Source organism: Felis catus, chromosome A1 (genome assembly GCF_018350175.1).
Source record: "Felis catus isolate Fca126 chromosome A1, F.catus_Fca126_mat1.0, whole genome shotgun sequence".
Classification (NCBI taxonomy): domain Eukaryota; kingdom Metazoa; phylum Chordata; class Mammalia; order Carnivora; family Felidae; genus Felis; species Felis catus.
The window spans coordinates 108,227,490-108,246,056 of record NC_058368.1 but is presented as its reverse complement, the minus strand read 5'-3'; the positions used below and the strand labels follow the sequence as shown (position 1 = coordinate 108,246,056).

The following is an 18,567-nucleotide window of genomic DNA, read 5'->3' as shown; positions in this document are numbered from 1 at the left end:
TATTTTCAATAAACATCCCCGTCTGAGAAGGCCACAGTACAGTCCATATGCTACAGTTAAAATTCATTTTCTGCTCCTTTTTTGTGGTACAAAGTTGATTTTACCTACCAAATAATTTCCCACCTAACATGTTACTTTTTCTAGATATTTCAGGGCCTATTTATAAAAAAAAAAAAAAAAAATACAATCTTTGAATTTTTACATAGTGGATTCATAATGTCATGCTAATTCTAACCAAGAAAAGAAACTGGTTTTCCTCCAAAACTCAATTGTTCAATTTCAAACCCCAGGATTTAGGTTTTCTAATGTATTATTTTGACTGTGTCTGTATTTTAACACAGTAAGTCTACATTATTAAAACAGTCATGGACTCCTTTTCTAGCAAAAATTTAGTATAAAAGGTTATCTTGGGAAGAACAGTTTATTTAGGAGAACATAAATTCCAAGTCATCTGACCATTCAATAATCCCGTATTGCACAGCTGTTTCATGTGCATCAAGCCATGTCCCTAACACATGCTGCTCAGTCTAGGACAAACTAACAAGGCAAACTATTTCTTTGGATAAACAACATTTATGCTTTTGTCTCACTTATACTATTACTGCGCATAAGAGCAAAATTCTCTCACCATATCAGGCTCAGACAAGTTTTATCTATCAATGAGACTTTCAGGAAACTCAGCAATGGCATGATATTCAACCTGACAGAACTGACTAAAAAACCAAGCCCATGCCCAATAGGAGTCAGAAGCTGTTTGTCACTGTACAAACAAAAAACTAATGTCGGCAGTAAGTACAAAAAGCCTTTGGGAGACATATTTGGTTCTAATGAGCTATGACACTTTTTAAAAAATCCCATCCCTTAGCAGAGAAAGCTGCCTGGAGACAGCCAAGGGCCTGTCTTGACCCAGCTCCTTCAGATGAAGCAGAAGTAGACGCCCCTTCAAGAGCCCTTCCTGAAGTTCTACCTAAATCAACGGCAACAATAGTCACCAACATCAATGACAGGCTCCTTGTAGAGACAAAATGATGAATAGGAATCTTAAAGGAAATTGTGAAATGTACATAAACAAGATTTAAAAAGTTAAATACCATGAACTAAAAATTTAATTCATTTTAAATTAAAATGAATTTTAAAAACCTGAACTGGGGAAGACATTTATTAAGAAATTAAAATTTGGGGCGCCTGGGTGGCTCAGTCAGTTAAGCATCTGACTTCAGCAAGTCTGAGCCCGGCCATCAGGCTCTGTGCTGACCGTGTGGAGCCTGCATTGCCCTCTCTCTCTGACTCTCCCCTGCTTGCACTGTGTCTCTAAAAAATAATAAACATTAAAAAAAAAAAATCATCAAAATTTGAAGCCATTCAATCTATTTATATGTATTAAAATAACCCTCTAAAGAAAAATCCTAGGTTCCCATTTGGTTATTTCATGCTGATCCAGGAAACAAAGCTACTGAATTTGTATTTTGATAGCAACCTGACACCTCTTACAACTCCACAAAAGCAGTTGAGCAAAACAAAGTACTTTTCCTACAGATTTAAAACAAACAAGCTGTTTCCTTTCCAGGAAGCTACAAATGTTATTCCTTTGCTTACCTAGTAACTGATGTGACAAACTTGTTTGCTGTATCCAGGATAACCATCTACCTATTTTAAAAGTCTCTGCTCTCTTGTAAAGTCTTTTGTTAATTCTGCCAAGTAAGCAGACAACGGGCAATTCTCTATCTATAAAAGTCTTACTAATTTTCTGGTTCTAAACACTTCAGAGACCATTTAGGTATATTAGTTTACTTCAGATTTTGGGCAAAGAGGCTCCTGATACTTAGTGGCTTATTACTTAGGGCAATAATGAGCCAGAGCCCTGACAAACCCTCATTTGGTGCTGCTTCTATTCTAGTGCACTGTTTTCCTCTTGGATGAAAATGAAGGAATATACAAGTTCAAGTGAATAAATCTAAAGTCTATTCTGAAATACACTGAAATCTCTGTAAGTAAGAGCAAATATGCACAAATTTTAATCCTCTGCTTAGTATCCAAGTTATTTACATTTCAGTGATGAATAAATCACATTCTAGTACCAAGTAAAGGCTAATATTTTATAAGGTAAAAGTGATAAACAGGTCTGCAAAAGGCAACTAAGTAAATTTAAGAGAACAGAAAGATTAATGTTACTAAAAGGCTGGTGTTCAAGTCCTTTAAAGTATTTTTTTCAGGAGAAAGGCAGAAACAAATGCACAGTTTGGCAAGTTAGGGAAGAGATTAAATTTTCACTACTTATTTTCTTCTCTATATACTCAGGTTATGTATTTATATTCAGTGCCTACACATTCAATGAGCATTGTATCACCATTAAGAATGTATGTACCTGTCATAGAGATGACACAGGTCTATGCCCCAAGACCCCATCTGTATCTTCCATCAAAACACTTACGGAATTCATTCCACTGAACAGGTCTCCTGATCCTACATGAGCTGTGTGCACAAAATTTGTTGGCTCTCCAATCATACTTCGGTCAATCCGCCGGCGCCTTTTCTACAATACAGGGAATAATGTATTGAGAGATGATTTTATTAGCAACAAACTTACTCTGATCGATTTATATACTACAGATGAATGATTTTAATAACATAATAAAATTTTCCCAAGACACCAGGATCCCGAAATCTTGGACTACCACAATTACCTCATATGATGAAATCCCGAGATACATGCGCACGTGTGCACACACACACACACACACACACACGACCCGTAAAGCAAAACAACATATTATTATTCAGAATTTAAAATAGATTTTTTTGGCATAGCTTTAGCCACTGGCTTGTTTGCATAATAACCATTTAGGTTTCATTGTTTAAAAAAAATAAGACACATGTAAAATTATCATCAGTTGCCACTATTGTTAGCAAAGAATACAGTGTGATCTGAGTACAACACTCTGATTTTTAACATCACTTTCTAGCTTTCATGGTTAACTGACATTATTTTGATGGTTATTATTACTTAGATTACACCCAAAAACTCTTCCACACTGAAATAAATCAGCTGCTCCGTCTGGAGGAGATCTGGTCCTAGCCTGTTCACTCTTTTCGGGTCTGCACTGACTGGGAATGAAAGCCTATCCAAACTTATACTAGGCTGGGCCTTAATAAGTCCTAATTTCTGACAACCACCTCTGACAGGGTACAGAATCCTATTTCCCAGTAACTTGTGCTACCAGCTACAATCCTTCCCTCGCCAATATGCCCATTCATCCATTGAGAGGTATTTCCAGGGTAACTTTTACTGATCGTGAGATCATGAGAATCAGATCGTTCCAGAGACCAAGGTTATCTTAAATCAGTCCCAAGTTTTCCATGAACCCCTTATATAACTGGGATCTAATATATTCTAGAAATTGGAGTGTATCTACATCTACTGAAAGGTTGCTAGAATCCTGATAAATCCTAAAAACAAGACAGACTCAAGCAACAGCCCCTCATGATTAAAATTTTATTTTCTACAAAGCCACACAAATGGAGGGTTCATGCATTAATTTTAGGAGCCACCAAAGACTGTTTTTACTGTCCTCTAGTTTTTACTGCTACTGTTTAGAATCCCAAAAGCAGCTTGAGCTTTTCCCTGGAAATACTTATGTTCATCCTCACAGTTCAACAGTGACACTGGACTACCTCCAAGTTCATTGGTTTTTTCCATCCAGGGTTCTATATGGCAGGTGGTGGTCCTTGTCTATCTGAACATAAGTTTTACTGTCTCTTGGGGAAGTTTTCTTCTATTATGTTTTTTAATAATGCACCTTGTGTTCCTTTTTGTAATTTCTGTAGTTCCTGTTATGTGCACAGAGGATTGTGTATATTTTCATCCATTATTTTTATTTCTCTTTATAGTTTTACTGTACTGGAAAGTAACTTTACTCGATTCTCTTTGGGAATCCACTAATTTTTTCCTGTAGGCCAAGACAGTAAGTAAGCCATTCAGTCCGTCATAGCTTCAATTCCACTCTGGTCCTTTTGGCACAAAAGCAGCTACAGACAATGCATAAACATATTAAGTGCAGCTGTGTTCCAGTGAGCATTTATTTAAACAAACAAGTGCCAGGCCCAATTTGGACCATAAGCAGTAGTTGGATGATCCCAGTTCTAGACCGTTTTTTTTAGTAGATATGTATTATTTCTCATTTATGGTTATCTTTTCAGAAGCTTTGTTATGAGAGGACACCACTGCAATATTTTCTAATCTGAGAATTTGTATTATAGGTTTTTATTTTTCCCTCTCAAAATGCTTGACTGTATGGATTATAGTCTGTCAAACTCGGAGCAAAACATTCTCATTCGTGTACTTAAAGCCCCATTTAGTTACTTCAAGTCCTTTTTTGAAGGGTTGATGAATTCAATCATTCTTTTGGGGCCCTGCTTCCTAGGATTACAGAAAATTTTCATGTTATCAGAAAACCAAGGGAAGGTATCACATTCTTCAATTTTCTGTCAGCACAAAGGCAGAGATTTCCTGCTTTTTATTCTATGTTCCTACTTCAGGTGTCCTAAAGGAGCCTCAGACTGCCGACCCCTGCATCAGACTTGACACCCACAGCATCTTTTCATCAGGAAGCCGCGTATCAGCAATGCACCATCCTTCCCACTCTGTTCTCCATCTTTTCCCCAGACTCCTAGTTTATCTATTTCTATCATCCCATTTAACGTACTTCCCTTCACACTATTCTCATCTGGGATAACATAGCATAAATGAGCCTTAGAAGTGATGCTACCTTCTCTTTTCTAGGATTCATGTAGGGAAAGAAGAAGCTAATGATAGTCTTGCAGCTTTTTTCATCTTGGCTACCCTGTTACATTCCAGTGAATTTGGGTGAGAAAGTTGTTTGTCCAGGCACAACCAAATAATTTATGTTTGCCAGCAGAAGACAAGAATTTTCTCAGTACCCAGGCAAGACAAATTGTTGGGGCTTCTTCCCCAGTAAACCCCTTGACTGATAGAAAAGACTTCTAGCTTCCTGGCACCCTCCACAAAGCAGGAAAGGGTGGATGGCTCCAGGTGAAGAAAAAGGATAGCAGTTAAGTTCCATGGGATAATGGCATTTGCAGACCTGCAGACTTTTCCTCCTAAGGGCTTGTGCAACCAGCTTGCAGGTGCAACAGCTCATGACAGCTGAGGGTGCCACTCAGCTCAGCCAGAGGGCCCTCTTAGGCAGACAAGTGACAGGCATATTTCAGAAAGAAAGATCTACTTCAGGCCACTGGCAGTCTTGACCACCCTTGCCCTGTGAACACACAGGAGCAACTTCTCAAGCTCGATCTTCATCATTGCCCCCTGGAAGGTATGTTTGTCTTAGCACAAGGCTACACTTGGCCCATAGCTTCACATGAAGTGATTCATTCTAACAAATGGATTACTGCAGGAAGATGTTGGGAGAAGAGTCAGCACTCAGGCCATCACCCAACCCTTTCCAGAAAGGTCTCCTGAAAGGAATTAACAAATGGATCAGCTTGTGAATCAAATTCTAAGACTAAAACATTCTGAATTTTGAGGGAGGATGTTCAACAGAGACTATTCTCTTAATGAAAAGCAAAGAACAAATAACTAATTTGTAAATCTGAGAACAGTGAGTACTGAGTTCAGAGTCTGGCTTTCCCTTATATACTGGAATGTTTCTTCATGCCGTGTAATCCGATACTGATTTAAGGGACAGACGTTGAAGCTTTCAGTCCTTCCTTCCCTGATGACATGACAAGTTGGTTTTAAAAGCCACTCTGTGATATCTGCAGCTGGCAGGGAGGCTGGAGGTGCCAAAGGAGAAGTTATTGCAGTAATGTTGGTGGAAAGAGAGGACTTGGATTTAGCTGACAGCAGGTGAAGGGGAAAGAATTGGCTGGATTTAAAAGGTATTTAGGGGGCAAGATCAACAGCATTTGGTTGCTAACTGGATTTGAGAAGGGAGAGCCAGAAGTTAAGAATATCTGAGAACAGTGTGCACAATTCACAGGGTCAGAGAATACTGGAAGAGGGCCAGACTTTAGGAAGAACATGAAAGAGTTTAACACACACTGAATTTGAGTTATCTGTGAGACATGCAAGTGAAGTTACCAAGAGGGCAAGTTGGATACACAGATATAGGATTCTGAAAGAGGCTAAACTAGAGATAGGAAATTCTCACCACTCAGCACAATAAATTTTTTTAAAATTTACTTTTGAGACAGAGAGCCATCAGGGAAGGAGCAGACAGAGAGTGAGACACAGAATCCGAAGGAGGCTCCAGGCTCTGAGCTGTCAGCACAGAGCCCGACATGGGGCTCGAACCCACAAACCATGAGATCATGACCTGAGCCAAAGTTGGACGCTTACCTGACTGAGCCACCAAGGCACCCCTCACCAGCAGAATAAAGGTGTACAAGTTAAGGGGACTTCTGAGGAAGACAAGTGCACAGAGGAATCCTAAAGTTGGGCAGAGAAAAAAAATCCCTCAAAGGACACTACAAAGAAAATTCCTGAAAAGGAGGAGGAAAATCAGGTGCGTCCTCTTCTAGGTGTTATGGAGTGATGAGGCAAACAGTGGAAAGCTGGGGAGAGGTCAGGTCAAGGCTGGAATATGTCTGCATATTCAGATTCAGCAACATGCAGTGAGCACCTTCGTAAGGGCTAAGAATGGAAGACCACTGAAGGGGCAGAAAAGTGTGTAGGAGTCAGGAAACAGAGCGGTCAGACACAAACAACTGAACAAGCCTAGGAGAGGGACAAGAGGGCAGGCTACAGCCGAAGGAAAAAAGCCGTTTTTCCATTTAAGATGAGAAAGACTGGATTTATGCTTAATTTCTGATAAGATGCAGTAAAAGAGACTGAAGTAGAGAAAAATAATGATCAAGGTGGTAGGTTCCAGAGAAGGAAGGAAGGATAGATGCACACACAGACTGCAATGGTCTTTGGATCTGTGTTCTAACATTATCAATAAATCGAAAACCTAGATTCCAAATATAATTTATTATTTCAAAATACAAAAATGTATTACTTTTTAGTCACTGTGGACATTTAAGGAGTAGGACACCTCTGTGGTAAGACAGAGACAAGATTTAACTCATGGGTAAACAAGGGGAACTCCACAGTTGGGCCTCTGCAAAGAAAAACAGGAAATGGTGCACTCACTCTGATACGTATTAACTGCTGTCAGTAGCAGAGTCATCGTTTTTCCTGGAAACGTACTCTATTCTTTATAGGGAACTCTATTAAGAGTGTCAACCTTTTGAATAATTGTTGCTATCCTTGAAATACTGTTATTCTGCATAAGGTCAAGGAAGGAGACAAGGAAAAATGTCTCTTCACATTTACTGAATGTTACTGATGCCTCCTTAAAGCAGTTTAGACACACATATTGAAATTTTTTTTGAAGATTTTTAACCTCTACACCCAATGTGGGGCTCGATCTCAATGACCTGGGAATCAAGAGTCACGTGCTCTACTGACAGAAACAGCCAGGTGCCACATACTGAAATAGTGTGGGATGAACTTGCTTTAAGTTTCCCAGCTGAGGCGAGAGGGTCACAGGTGACACAGGATGGGGCCCCCATCCACAGCTAGTGAAGCTGGGTGCTACATACCTGGGTGAGGCGGTTCTCTTCCCTGTTTCTGTGTACATGTGGTAATTTTCCTCATCAGTTTTTTTAAAGTAAGTTTTTAAAGATTTGTTATTTTAGTGAATTTTCTCCTACCTTTACAACTTAACACAAAAACCTAAGTCTTGTTTACTAGTAAAAACTATGTGACACGAGAATGAATAATAAACAATTCCTTTTCTGATTTCCACCAGAACTTTTGTCCTCCTCCTTTCTGATACTTTACTTTTTTTTTTAAAGTTTATTATTTTTGACAGAGAGACAGAGAGTGCGCGCACGTGCCCGCGCGCGCACATGAGTGGGGGAGGGGCAGAGAGAGGGAGACACAGAATCTGAAGCAGGCTCCAGGCTCGGAGCTGTCAGCCCAGAACCTGACTCAGAACTTGAACCCATGACCCGCGAGATCATGACTTGAGCCGAGGTTGGACGCTCAACGGACTGAGCCACCCAGGCGCCCCATGATACTTTACAATTCTAAAATCATACCCTACCTACTTCCTGTCTTCCTCCCCAAAACTACCGGCAGAGATTTTAGGTCCTTGAAAACTACACTGCAGGGCTCCCATGTGACATTGGAGCTGGCTACATTGTCACCTTAGGATGTGTGTGCTATTCGCATCCATCATTCATGCACTCCCATCACATGTTCCTTCTCTGAAAATAAAATTATAGCTGAAAACCAAAAATGGCTTACACAGTAAGGCCCAGGGGCAAGGTGTTCAGTGTACTCAGGGCTTCCACAAAATTTCTCTACACTTTTCTCAGCTGTGCCCTCCTGTCAGCTTCATTGTCAGGCTGGTAGCCAACAGAGCTGCAGCAAGTATAAGGCCTTCTGTCCGTGTTTACTGACATACAGAAGAATAGCGCTTTATTAAAAACAAGACAAATTCCCCCCTGAGGTTTCCACAAAACTTCCTCTGGCATCTGAATTCTCTGCCCTGTCCTGAACCAACCCCTCTCATCCACAGAATGCCTTCCTTGAGCCAAACTCAAACCCAATCGCTGCAGAGGGACAGCAGTTCCCTATGAGCAGCACAGACCTAATCAGGAATCACCGGGGGGGGGGGGGGGGGGGGGGGGTCTGCCACTCAAACGATGGCTCCTATACGACAGACAAGGGGGAGAATGGATGCTGTGGTTGTAACGATAATATCCCGTTAGGAAACTGTTAGTGAAATTACTAGTCAGATATTTCAAAAACCTAGAACATACAAAGTAGAGAAAGGATTACTCTGAGATTCTTCTTCCAACGGATCCCTCTTCTCTGGTTCCTCACTCATCCACTACCTTACATCTCTGTGTTTTTTTTGATCTTGTGTAAGCTGGCACCCTTGGTGTCTTTTCTTCCCTCTCGCACATCTTTACCTTATCAAGTCTATGCTGATAACTAGTGAGTCTATTTTCTACTTTCTGGGCTTGAGACTATACATTCAACTGTTTACTGATGAGGCCAGAGGACACTCAAGCTTCTGCACTTAACGCACAACTTTCTTTGCATAGCCCATTCCTCCTCTTCAGTCCATGTTTGGTCAACAACATTTCTGCCAGTATTTCCAGCCAGGTTTGAGGGCTGTCCCTCACCATTCCTTCTCCCTCATATGATCACATCCAATTAGCAAACTATCCTGGGGAGTCTGCCGCTTTCCTCCCTCCATCCCCACATTACTGCCACGACCTTATTTCGGGCCCTTGAGCCTCTCACCTACGTCAATGCAGGAGTCAGGAGTCCCTCACTTACCTGGTTCCAGTTTTACAGTGTTCTTTCCCCTTCCAATACACCTCACCCTGAATCTAGGTGTACCTTTCCAAAGTACAAAACTGATCGTGTTACTCATTTCAAATCCCTCAAAGGCTTCCCAAATTTTCAGGATAAATAAAAAACTCCACAGGCTATGGAAATCCTGTTTCTCTCTCTATCCTCATCTTCAACTACATTCTTCCATGCATTCTAAGCTTTCATCTGCTATTTCAAGTTCTCTAAGTATACTATGCTCTTCCACAACTCTGCATGGAAGAATCTTTCCTCCTTTTCCTTCAGTTCACTAACTCAGGCCTGACTCCTTTACTCCCTGGGGTTACTCCCACTCAGGACTCCCTGACTGCCTTGTATTCACCTACTAAAGCAAAATTTACATCTTGCACCAAATTTAAACTGTCCCCTGGATAGGAGATGTGCTCCTATATAGGCAGGCATATAAAATGTGAATCCACAAGGGCCAGGGCTATATATAACACATAGCAATTTATCAACAAACTTTTTATGAATAAATTTATGAATAGTATGACATTTATGTTTTCAACACACCTTTTTTAAACACATTTCTACGGCAATATAAATACTCCCCCCCATAAATATTGCACTCTCATATTTCTTGAATATTAACCAAGTATAGCTTCTAGAGAAATAGTGATTACTTAATCACTTAAATAGAACTTCCTTCAGGACTACCATCTGGGCAGTTTAGTGTGCAAACACATGCCATTGAGGAACAATTCGTGGCCAAGCCCCACAGGGCAACAGGAGGCATAAGCTAAGAGCACAGGTAGGTACTTCTAGAAATGGGCACACAGTGAATAGAAAATGAAGGTGCCGGGGCACCTGACTGGCTGTCGGAAGAGCATGAGACTTGATGTCGGGGTCCTGAGTTCAAGCCCCATGTTCAATGTAGAGATCACAAAAAAAATAGAACTTAAAAAATGAAAGTGCCACCTGAGGCAGTGAAAAAAGCTGGTGCCTTCAGGCTATTAGGTAGCAATCACTCACACCAGTGCAGCCTAAGTGAATGAAAAACAGAAAAAGAAAGATATGCTACTGACAGCTTGGTGACCCAGACAAAATAGAAGTGAACCCCACCTGTGTATTTTATCAAATAAACCTATGATTCCCAGGAAATATCCTGGGGCCCTACACAATATTTTCAATTTGAGGGAAACCCAATGATACTCAACTTAGTAAATAAAGGTAATTCAAAATTGCAACATTATGAAAGAGAATGTCAACTACCTCCATTTTGACTTTAGGCTGTACTTTCCAACTGATTAAGTTCTCCTTTCCAGCTTATCTCTTAAGTCAGGCAAAAGACCCTGTGGGCAAAGTATCCCCCGAAGGAAACAGAAACTACTCCCTTAAGCAATGAGCACTGTCCTGAGCCACAAGACCCCATGTGACTGACTCCAAGACAATGATCAACTTGACCTTCAGTGCCCGCCTGTTTGCATTCAACCATGTTTATCCCACATTATCCTTATATAAACCTGGTATTTTCGGCACTCTGGACAGGCTTTGAGACTTCAGTCTACTCTCACCCTAGTGTCAGACTCACTGAAATAAATTGTCTTGTTTCTCCCTGCCTTTGGATTTGATTTGTGGCAAGTGGCCAAACCTGGTCTGTTCGGGACCCCTGGAACCAGGTGCTCTTGCAGCCCCCTCCACTCCGGGCTACAATTAGGCCATATGCTCTTTCTAATGGCACATCTCTGCAAAGCAGTGCTTTCTGTGGTTGCTGTGAAAAAACCCCAAGCATTGTACGAGACACAATATGGAACTAGAAAAGAGAGTTGGTGGCATTCATTCTGATTCCATTGCTTGACAAGGACAGGCATTGATATCCTGTCAGTAATCATGATTATATTCAAAGGAAAAAAAAATTTTTTCTTTCAATTTGTTATTTTTTTAAAGCAACCAAGATGTTATTAGGACATACATGTTTACTAAGTTGTCTGCACAAAACCAGTTAATACATCTGTAAAGAATTTCTCTTGGCTTAGAGGTGCCATGAAAAAAGTTACTCAAAGTATTAAGGGGACCAAAAAACAAACTTTGGGAACCTCTGAAATAAGTTTATGTTTTGAAATACTGACAGTATAACTAGGCAACAGGCATTTCTAAAACAGTAATTTTTTTCTATGATACTGATTCCCTGGGGGCATGAGCTGCTTTTGAGAGGCCTATTAACCAACCAATCCATGTAACAGAAAAAACAGAGTAATAAAAGCTGTAATATAAAGATGGATTTGAGATTTTTTTTTTTTTTTTGGAGCAAAAGAAAAGTGTCTTCACTTAGGCAAAAAATGAAAACAGTAGCTTTTATAGCACTAATATCAACAAATACATGGAACACCCTCACCCCAAACCTATCCTCACTTGGCAACTGCCCATTATTCCTTAAGACCCAGATGGAACTCAACCTTGTGAGCATGGAGAGAAAACGGCTATTTCAACCTTGCGAGCTCCTTGATCTGAGCATGGAGTGAAAAAGGCTATTCTAGCACCTAAAACACCGTATCATAATCGATATACTCAGAGTTTGATTTCCCTGACATACTAAGAGTTACCCTATGACCAGAGCTGTGCCTGACAATAACTAGACAAGAAATGACTGCTAAATGAGAAGAAGGCTTTTGAAATAGTGTCAGCTCATTTCTCTAAAACCTGTCTTATTCAGTATTATGACCAACTATTTCTCAAAGAACTATTTTATGTGAAAGACGTTTTTAAAATGAGGGAAGGAACGCAAATTCTGGTGTTCCTATTTGTGCGCAAGTCACTTATCTGATAGTTTTTTTTTTTTTTTTTTTTATCTCTGCTTCACAGTAATGCCGTGTCCTAAAGACCTCAACTGCCATCACTATTTTGGTTTTATACTGGGTAGAACCTCAAAAGTGGTGGTTCTCAAACTTCTCTGTACATCAGAATTCCTGGAGAGTTTGTTAAAACACAGGCTGCATAGCTCTACCTGCAGGATTTCAGATACAGCAGTTTTGGGGAGGGACCAAAAATCTGCACGTCTAGCTGCAGGCCCCAGGTACTCTGATGGCTCAATGGTTTAGAAATACTGGTTCTAAAAACTTACAGGTGAATAGCTTAAAATAAATAATAGGTAATACTTAAGAGTCTTACTACATGCCAGGCACATTTCTAAGCACTTTAAACACAGGCACTCAATTGCTAATACCTTGAATATGTGATGCTTTAATATTGCCTTCAAATCTCAGCACCTCTGGCAACTCTTAGTATCCTGACCTTTCCTCAAGTCCATGCATTATACTCCCATTTGTTCACCTGTTACACTCCCTGAATAAAATTTTAAACTTTATGTGGGTTTCTTTTTCCCCTTTATTTATTTAGAGAGAGACAGAAAGCACAGGAGTGGCAGACAGGGAGGGAAGAAAGGAAGTTGGAAAGGAGGAGGGAGGGAAGGAGGGAGGGAGAGAGAATGAGAATTAAAGCTGACTCCACGCTGTCAGTGCAGAGCCTGACAAAGGGCTCAAACTCACAAACCATGTTATCTTGACCTGAACTGAAATTAAGAGTCAGACCAGTAACTGACTGATCCATTCAGGTGCCCCCAATTTTTGTGTTTTTAAGTTACTTGGCAAGCCATTAGGTTGAATGTTTGTTTTTTTTTTTTTTCCATTCACAATAACTCTACAACAACCAAGCCACCAATGGTGGTGGTTTTTATTTTTTTTTTTATTTTTTTAGTTAGACTTCACATCCAGCACTGAGCCCAATGCAGGCTTGAACTCACAACCCTGAGGTCAAGAACTGAGCTGAGATCCAGTCGGAGGCTTAAAGTACTGAGCCCCCCAGGCATCCCCATACAATGTTTTTTAAATCAATTTTTATCAGAAGACCCTAGGGGTGTCTGGCTGATTCAATCAATAGAGCATGCGACTCTTAGTCTCAAGGTCAGGAGGCTAAATCTACTTTAGGTTTAGAGATTACTAAAACAATAAGTAAATAAAAGAAAAGCCTAATCAATGAAGTAATAATGAAACACTTCTTAACCAGCTATACCCTAGGGGCCACCAAAGAGGAGGCAGATACAAACTCCCATCTCCCAGTCTCTCCCTGGAAGCAGCCTATGTGCATACTTTAAGAGCTACTGTCTGAGTATCTGATTTTTAACAAGGCTCCATATCTAGGTGATCCTCCCCTTTAGGACACTGACAGGTCATGGCATATGGTCAAGGATTAGGAACCACTAACAAAATCTCACAAGGTTTTAGAGAGAACCAAAAACTTCCACCAGGCTGCAATGATACACTTCAACTCCTACACAAGCCCAGTCCATCATGACTGGAAGAGGTGGTTCTTTGATATAATGGAAAGAAACCAACACCAAGTCAAGGAATATGAGAAAAGAGAAGAAAATCTTCCAAACTAAAGAACATGATAAAACTCCAGAAACACATCTTAATGAAATGGAGTTGATTTCCCTGAAACCACTAAAGATCTCAAAATAATGGTCATAAAGATGCTCACTAAGGTGAGGAGGACAATATATAAAAGAGAAACAATTTCCACAAAGAGAAAATAAAAGAGTGTACCAATGAGAAATCATGAAAGTAAAAAATAAAATAACTGAAAAAAAAATTAAACATTTTAACAAAAAACTAGCTCAAGTGGAAGAGACGATCAACAAACTCATAAGACACTGCATGTTCACGAATCAAAAGGATTAGTATTGTTCACAAGTCCCTATTACCCAAAGCAATCTACAGATTCAATGCAATCCACATCAAAATTCCAATAACATTTTTCTCATAAATAGAACAAACCATTTAATGTTTGTGTGGAACCCCCCCCCCAAAAAACACCTGAGCAGCCAGAGCAATCATGATAAAAAAAGAACAATGTTGAAGGCATCACACTTCCTGATTTTGCACTCTATCACACAACTACAGTAATCAAATCAGCATGGAATTGGCATAAAAACAGATACAGAGACCAATGGAACAGAGAGCCCCCAAATAATCCCAATCTCATATATGGTCCATTCACTTACAGCACAAGAGCCAAGAATATAGAACACAGAAAACTGGACAGCTATATGCAAAAGACTGCTATTTTATACCCAAAATTCAACTCAAAATGAACTGAAGACATGAACATAAAACCTAAAACCATAAAACTCCTAGAGGAAAACACAGGGGATAAGCTCTTGGCAGGGATTTTTTGCATTTGTCACCAAAAGCAAAACAACGAAACCAAAGTAAGTGTGATTACATGAAACTGAAAAACTCTGGCACCACAAAGGACAATATGAACAAGATAAAATGGCAACCTACAGAATAGGACAAATTATTTGCACATCACTTATATGATAAGGGGCTAATATCCAAATACATAAAAAACTCACACAACCAATGTATTTTCTCTTTCTAAAGATCTTAATAACATTTTCTACAAAGGGCACGTGGGTAGCTCAGGTGGTTGAACCTCTGACTTTGGCTCAGGTCATGATACCACATGAGCCATGATCTCGTGGTTCATGAATTCGAGCCCTACATCAGCCTCTGTGCTGAATGCTCAGAGCCTAGAGCCTGCTTCAGATTCTGTGTCTCTCCACCCCACAAACTCCCCTGCTCACGCACTTGGGGACATGCGCTCTCTCTCTCTCACAATAAATGAACATTTAAAAATTTTTTTTAAATCTGCTTTAAAAAATATTTTCTTTTTGGGGCACGTGGGTGGCTCAGTCAGTGGTGGTGCAGAGCCTGCCTGGGATTCTCTTTCTCTCTCTCTGCCCCTCCCCTGCTTGTGCGCGCGCTCGCTCTCTCTCTCTCTCTCTCTCTCTCTCTCTCAAAATGAAATAAAACTTTAAAATAATATTTTATTTTCTCTGACTTTATTGTAAAGATACAACATATAACACATATAGCAGCAGTTTTTAGGGAGTTTTGATCGTGCAGGGGATCGGCCCCTACCTCTGCACTGTTCAAGGATCAAATGTATATACATATATCAAATCCATTACATTGCATACCTTAAATGAATATAATGTTATATTTCAATAAAATTGTGGGGGAAGAAGAGAAGAGCCTATTTCTACCTCACAGACTAGAAATAGTTAGGTCCATAGTTCTGTCAAATGATCTACCTGTACACATTTTCATTGCTTACCTCTAGGCACTAACCAAGTTTTCTACAACATACTTCAAATGTGAGTCATGGTTTTATTTAAATAATGATTGATAAATCACAAGCTTACCAAGATGATTATTCAGAGGTCATCTATAACCTATGTACAGATATCACTAATGACCTGACCTACCCAATCCACTATTTCCCATCTGTGTCCATAAGCCCCTTTAATGCTGAGTCAAACCACCTTTGAAGGTAGTCTGTAGTCCTTACTATTTAATACATTAAAACTGAAAGAAAATTTCTGCAAAAATCAATAGACATAAAAAAGCTGCTACCCTGGAAAAAGGCATTGTCATTACTGACTTTAAAATATACAAAAATAAATGATTTATCAGAAGAGTTTATTACCTATTAACCAACATGTACCTAGTAAGTGTCAATACATTGTTCAAAATGACACAACACTTACCATTTTAAAGGGAGGAAAGTGAAAACCTTATGAATGAACTGTGATAGATAATACAAGTAGCTTCTACCTTTTACATTATCTTTCATAACAGATTTATTTAATATGGCATAAAAGTCAAAAGGGCTTACATAGCTCAGCTTTGCTAAAACCCTGCTGAAAGTATGTAATTAGCATCAGAACTTGAGCCTTCTTTTACTTTTTCACTTTGGTTATTCTATCAAGGGGTTGTAAAATAGCCTCAAAGTTTATTTTAGAATTTGGTAAAGAAATACAAGTTTCTGACAGTATAAACTATCATTTACCAAAAGATAAAGAGTTGTTTTTACAATTCACATATCCTTAGCTCCTATTTCATTGATTCAGGTTTAACTTCTTTTTTTTTTAATACAGTAAGCTTAGGGCATTCCAGACCTACAACAAATTTTCTATTGTTCTTAAAGGATTTCATGCAGCTTTTTAACATGCTTATCAGAATGATTAACAGATATCTAAACTGACAAAGTGAGATTTATCCTTTTGCAAAAATAGACATAAATCTTATAATGGACACATGCCATTTTTCCTGCATATTTTTTGTTCTGCAAACACCAGTCTCCTTCCTTTCCTTTCAGGAAATCACCTCTTCCCAAACCCAACCTTATGATTTTGAGAGGCTGCCAACCACAACAGTCCACAACCCTGATTATAAGTGTGTGCATACGACACAGATTGCTCCAGAATCCTTCACTGGAAAGAACTAAACCAGGGAGAAACCCTTTCTTCCTCATGGTTGTGAAACTGACATGACGGACCTGGAGCTGAGGGTCACCATGTTTCCTATGAAGGAAAAACAACCACCTCTCGTCAGAAAGCAGCCTAAGTGCCAAGAATCAAGAAAGACAGAGAGGAGTCTTCACTGTGCCCCAGGCCCTGGATACAGATGTTTAAGAAGTCAGATCCAGCTTTCCCAGGACTAGTAATAATATGAGCTAATAAAACCACCTGTGGAAGTCTGATTTCTAAGATCATAACCAAAAACCCCCAATTAATAGGTTAAGGGACAAACTGAAGAGAACCCAGGGGTGAGATACTGCAGAGACTGGAAAAAAAAAATCTATTCTTCAATAACTTAGCCTACTTTACATTTCATATTCCCCCATGAGGGTGAAACTTTTAAAAACAGTAAGGCTTTTCAGTATATGTATCAACTTATACTATATCTTCCACTCTGGGGATGATAAACAATAATCCGCTGGCTTCTAGATCTTGGTGCACACTCACCGGCATGCCAGCAGTGGCCCTGAGGTCAAAGGGCTTCTCTAAGCCCTTTCGATAAAAAGAGGAGAGCTACACCACATATCACCACAGAGAAATCAGAACACCCAACTAGAGTTACAAGCAAGGAATTACCTCAAAGTACAATAGGCAGGATATTTTGTGCTGGAAATGCACTGAAAATCCAATCCTGAGTACAGTCTTCTTTATTTTGCCTTTTAGAGGTTAGTAGAAACTAACCTTTTCCCACTCAATATAAATTTCACAGTTGGTAACAGATAAGAAGTTTGCAGGAGGCCTCAAAATTTGCTTTTAAAAAGAATCTCTAAGCAAATTTATAATGACCTTTCAAGGGCAAAATTGCTAAAAGCAAAACTGAAAGAACTAGCTGTTCTCGCTCAGAGGGAAACCTGAAGTGAACATGAGTTCTTTTGTCCCTTCTATTTAAAGTTAGTATCTGGATTAAACCACATGTTGCAAGCACCAAATAGGTTTAAAAAATAATCTGAAACTGGTTTTCTAGGTACTAATGACAGTTATTTCAATGATCTTGAGTATAAAAGCCTTTCCAACACTAGAGATTTCCGCCACCACGAGTCGTTGTGAGATTGTTTCTGTCCATTCAATATGCAAGCATGTGTGTATACATGCATAACATAGCTACCTTTAGACTTGCAAAATACCTTCTATACTGCGCAAAGAAAATGTGATGTGGGTGACTCAGGTGAACATCCCTCTCTTCATTTCGGCTCAGATCATGATCCCAGGGTCATGGGATCACGGACTGAGCCCCACGTTGGGCTCTGCACTGAGCATGGAGCCTGCTTGAGATATTCTGTCTCTCTTTCCCTGTGCCCCTCTGCCCACTCGCACACATTCTTTCTCTAAAAAAAAAAAAAAAAAAAAAAAAAAAAAATTTTAAAGAAAATGTAATATGATGACCTACATTGATTTTAGTACAGTGAGACCTGTATTGGACTTGTGGCCTCAAGAAGTGTACATAATAAATTTGTGCTTTCATCTACATCTGTTACTGCAGCAACAGGAAACTAATGCACCCAGAAAGATCGTTACTGCTACCCAAGGAGCCATAGCTGCTACTAACGCACATCTGGGAATCTTCCTGTCCACTATTCTTTCCATCTCTACTGTACTGACAGTTGCTCTAAAATAAACCATTTTCTTAGAACTGAATTATTTTATTTTTCTTTCTTTTTTTATTGTCAAGTTACCTAACATACAATGCAGTCTTGGCTTCAGGAGATTCCCATGATTCATCACTTACATACAACACCCAGTGCTCATCCCAGCAGGTGGGATGCCCATCACCCATAAAATAAACATCTTTGTT

General features: G+C 39.6%; 1 protein-coding gene across 5 annotated transcripts in view; it reads right to left on the bottom strand.

Moving 5' to 3' along the window:
• CDC42SE2 (CDC42 small effector 2) overlaps positions 1–18,567 on the bottom strand; it is a 187,129-nt gene that overhangs the window by 4,365 nt on the left and 164,197 nt on the right. For all 5 annotated transcript variants that reach the window (XM_006927575.5, XM_006927576.5, XM_003980739.6 and 2 more), the window contains one exon: positions 2,432–2,533. In XM_006927575.5, the coding sequence (XP_006927637.1) occupies positions 2,432–2,533 (102 nt within the window). The remainder of the gene's footprint in view (positions 1–2,431; positions 2,534–18,567) is intronic.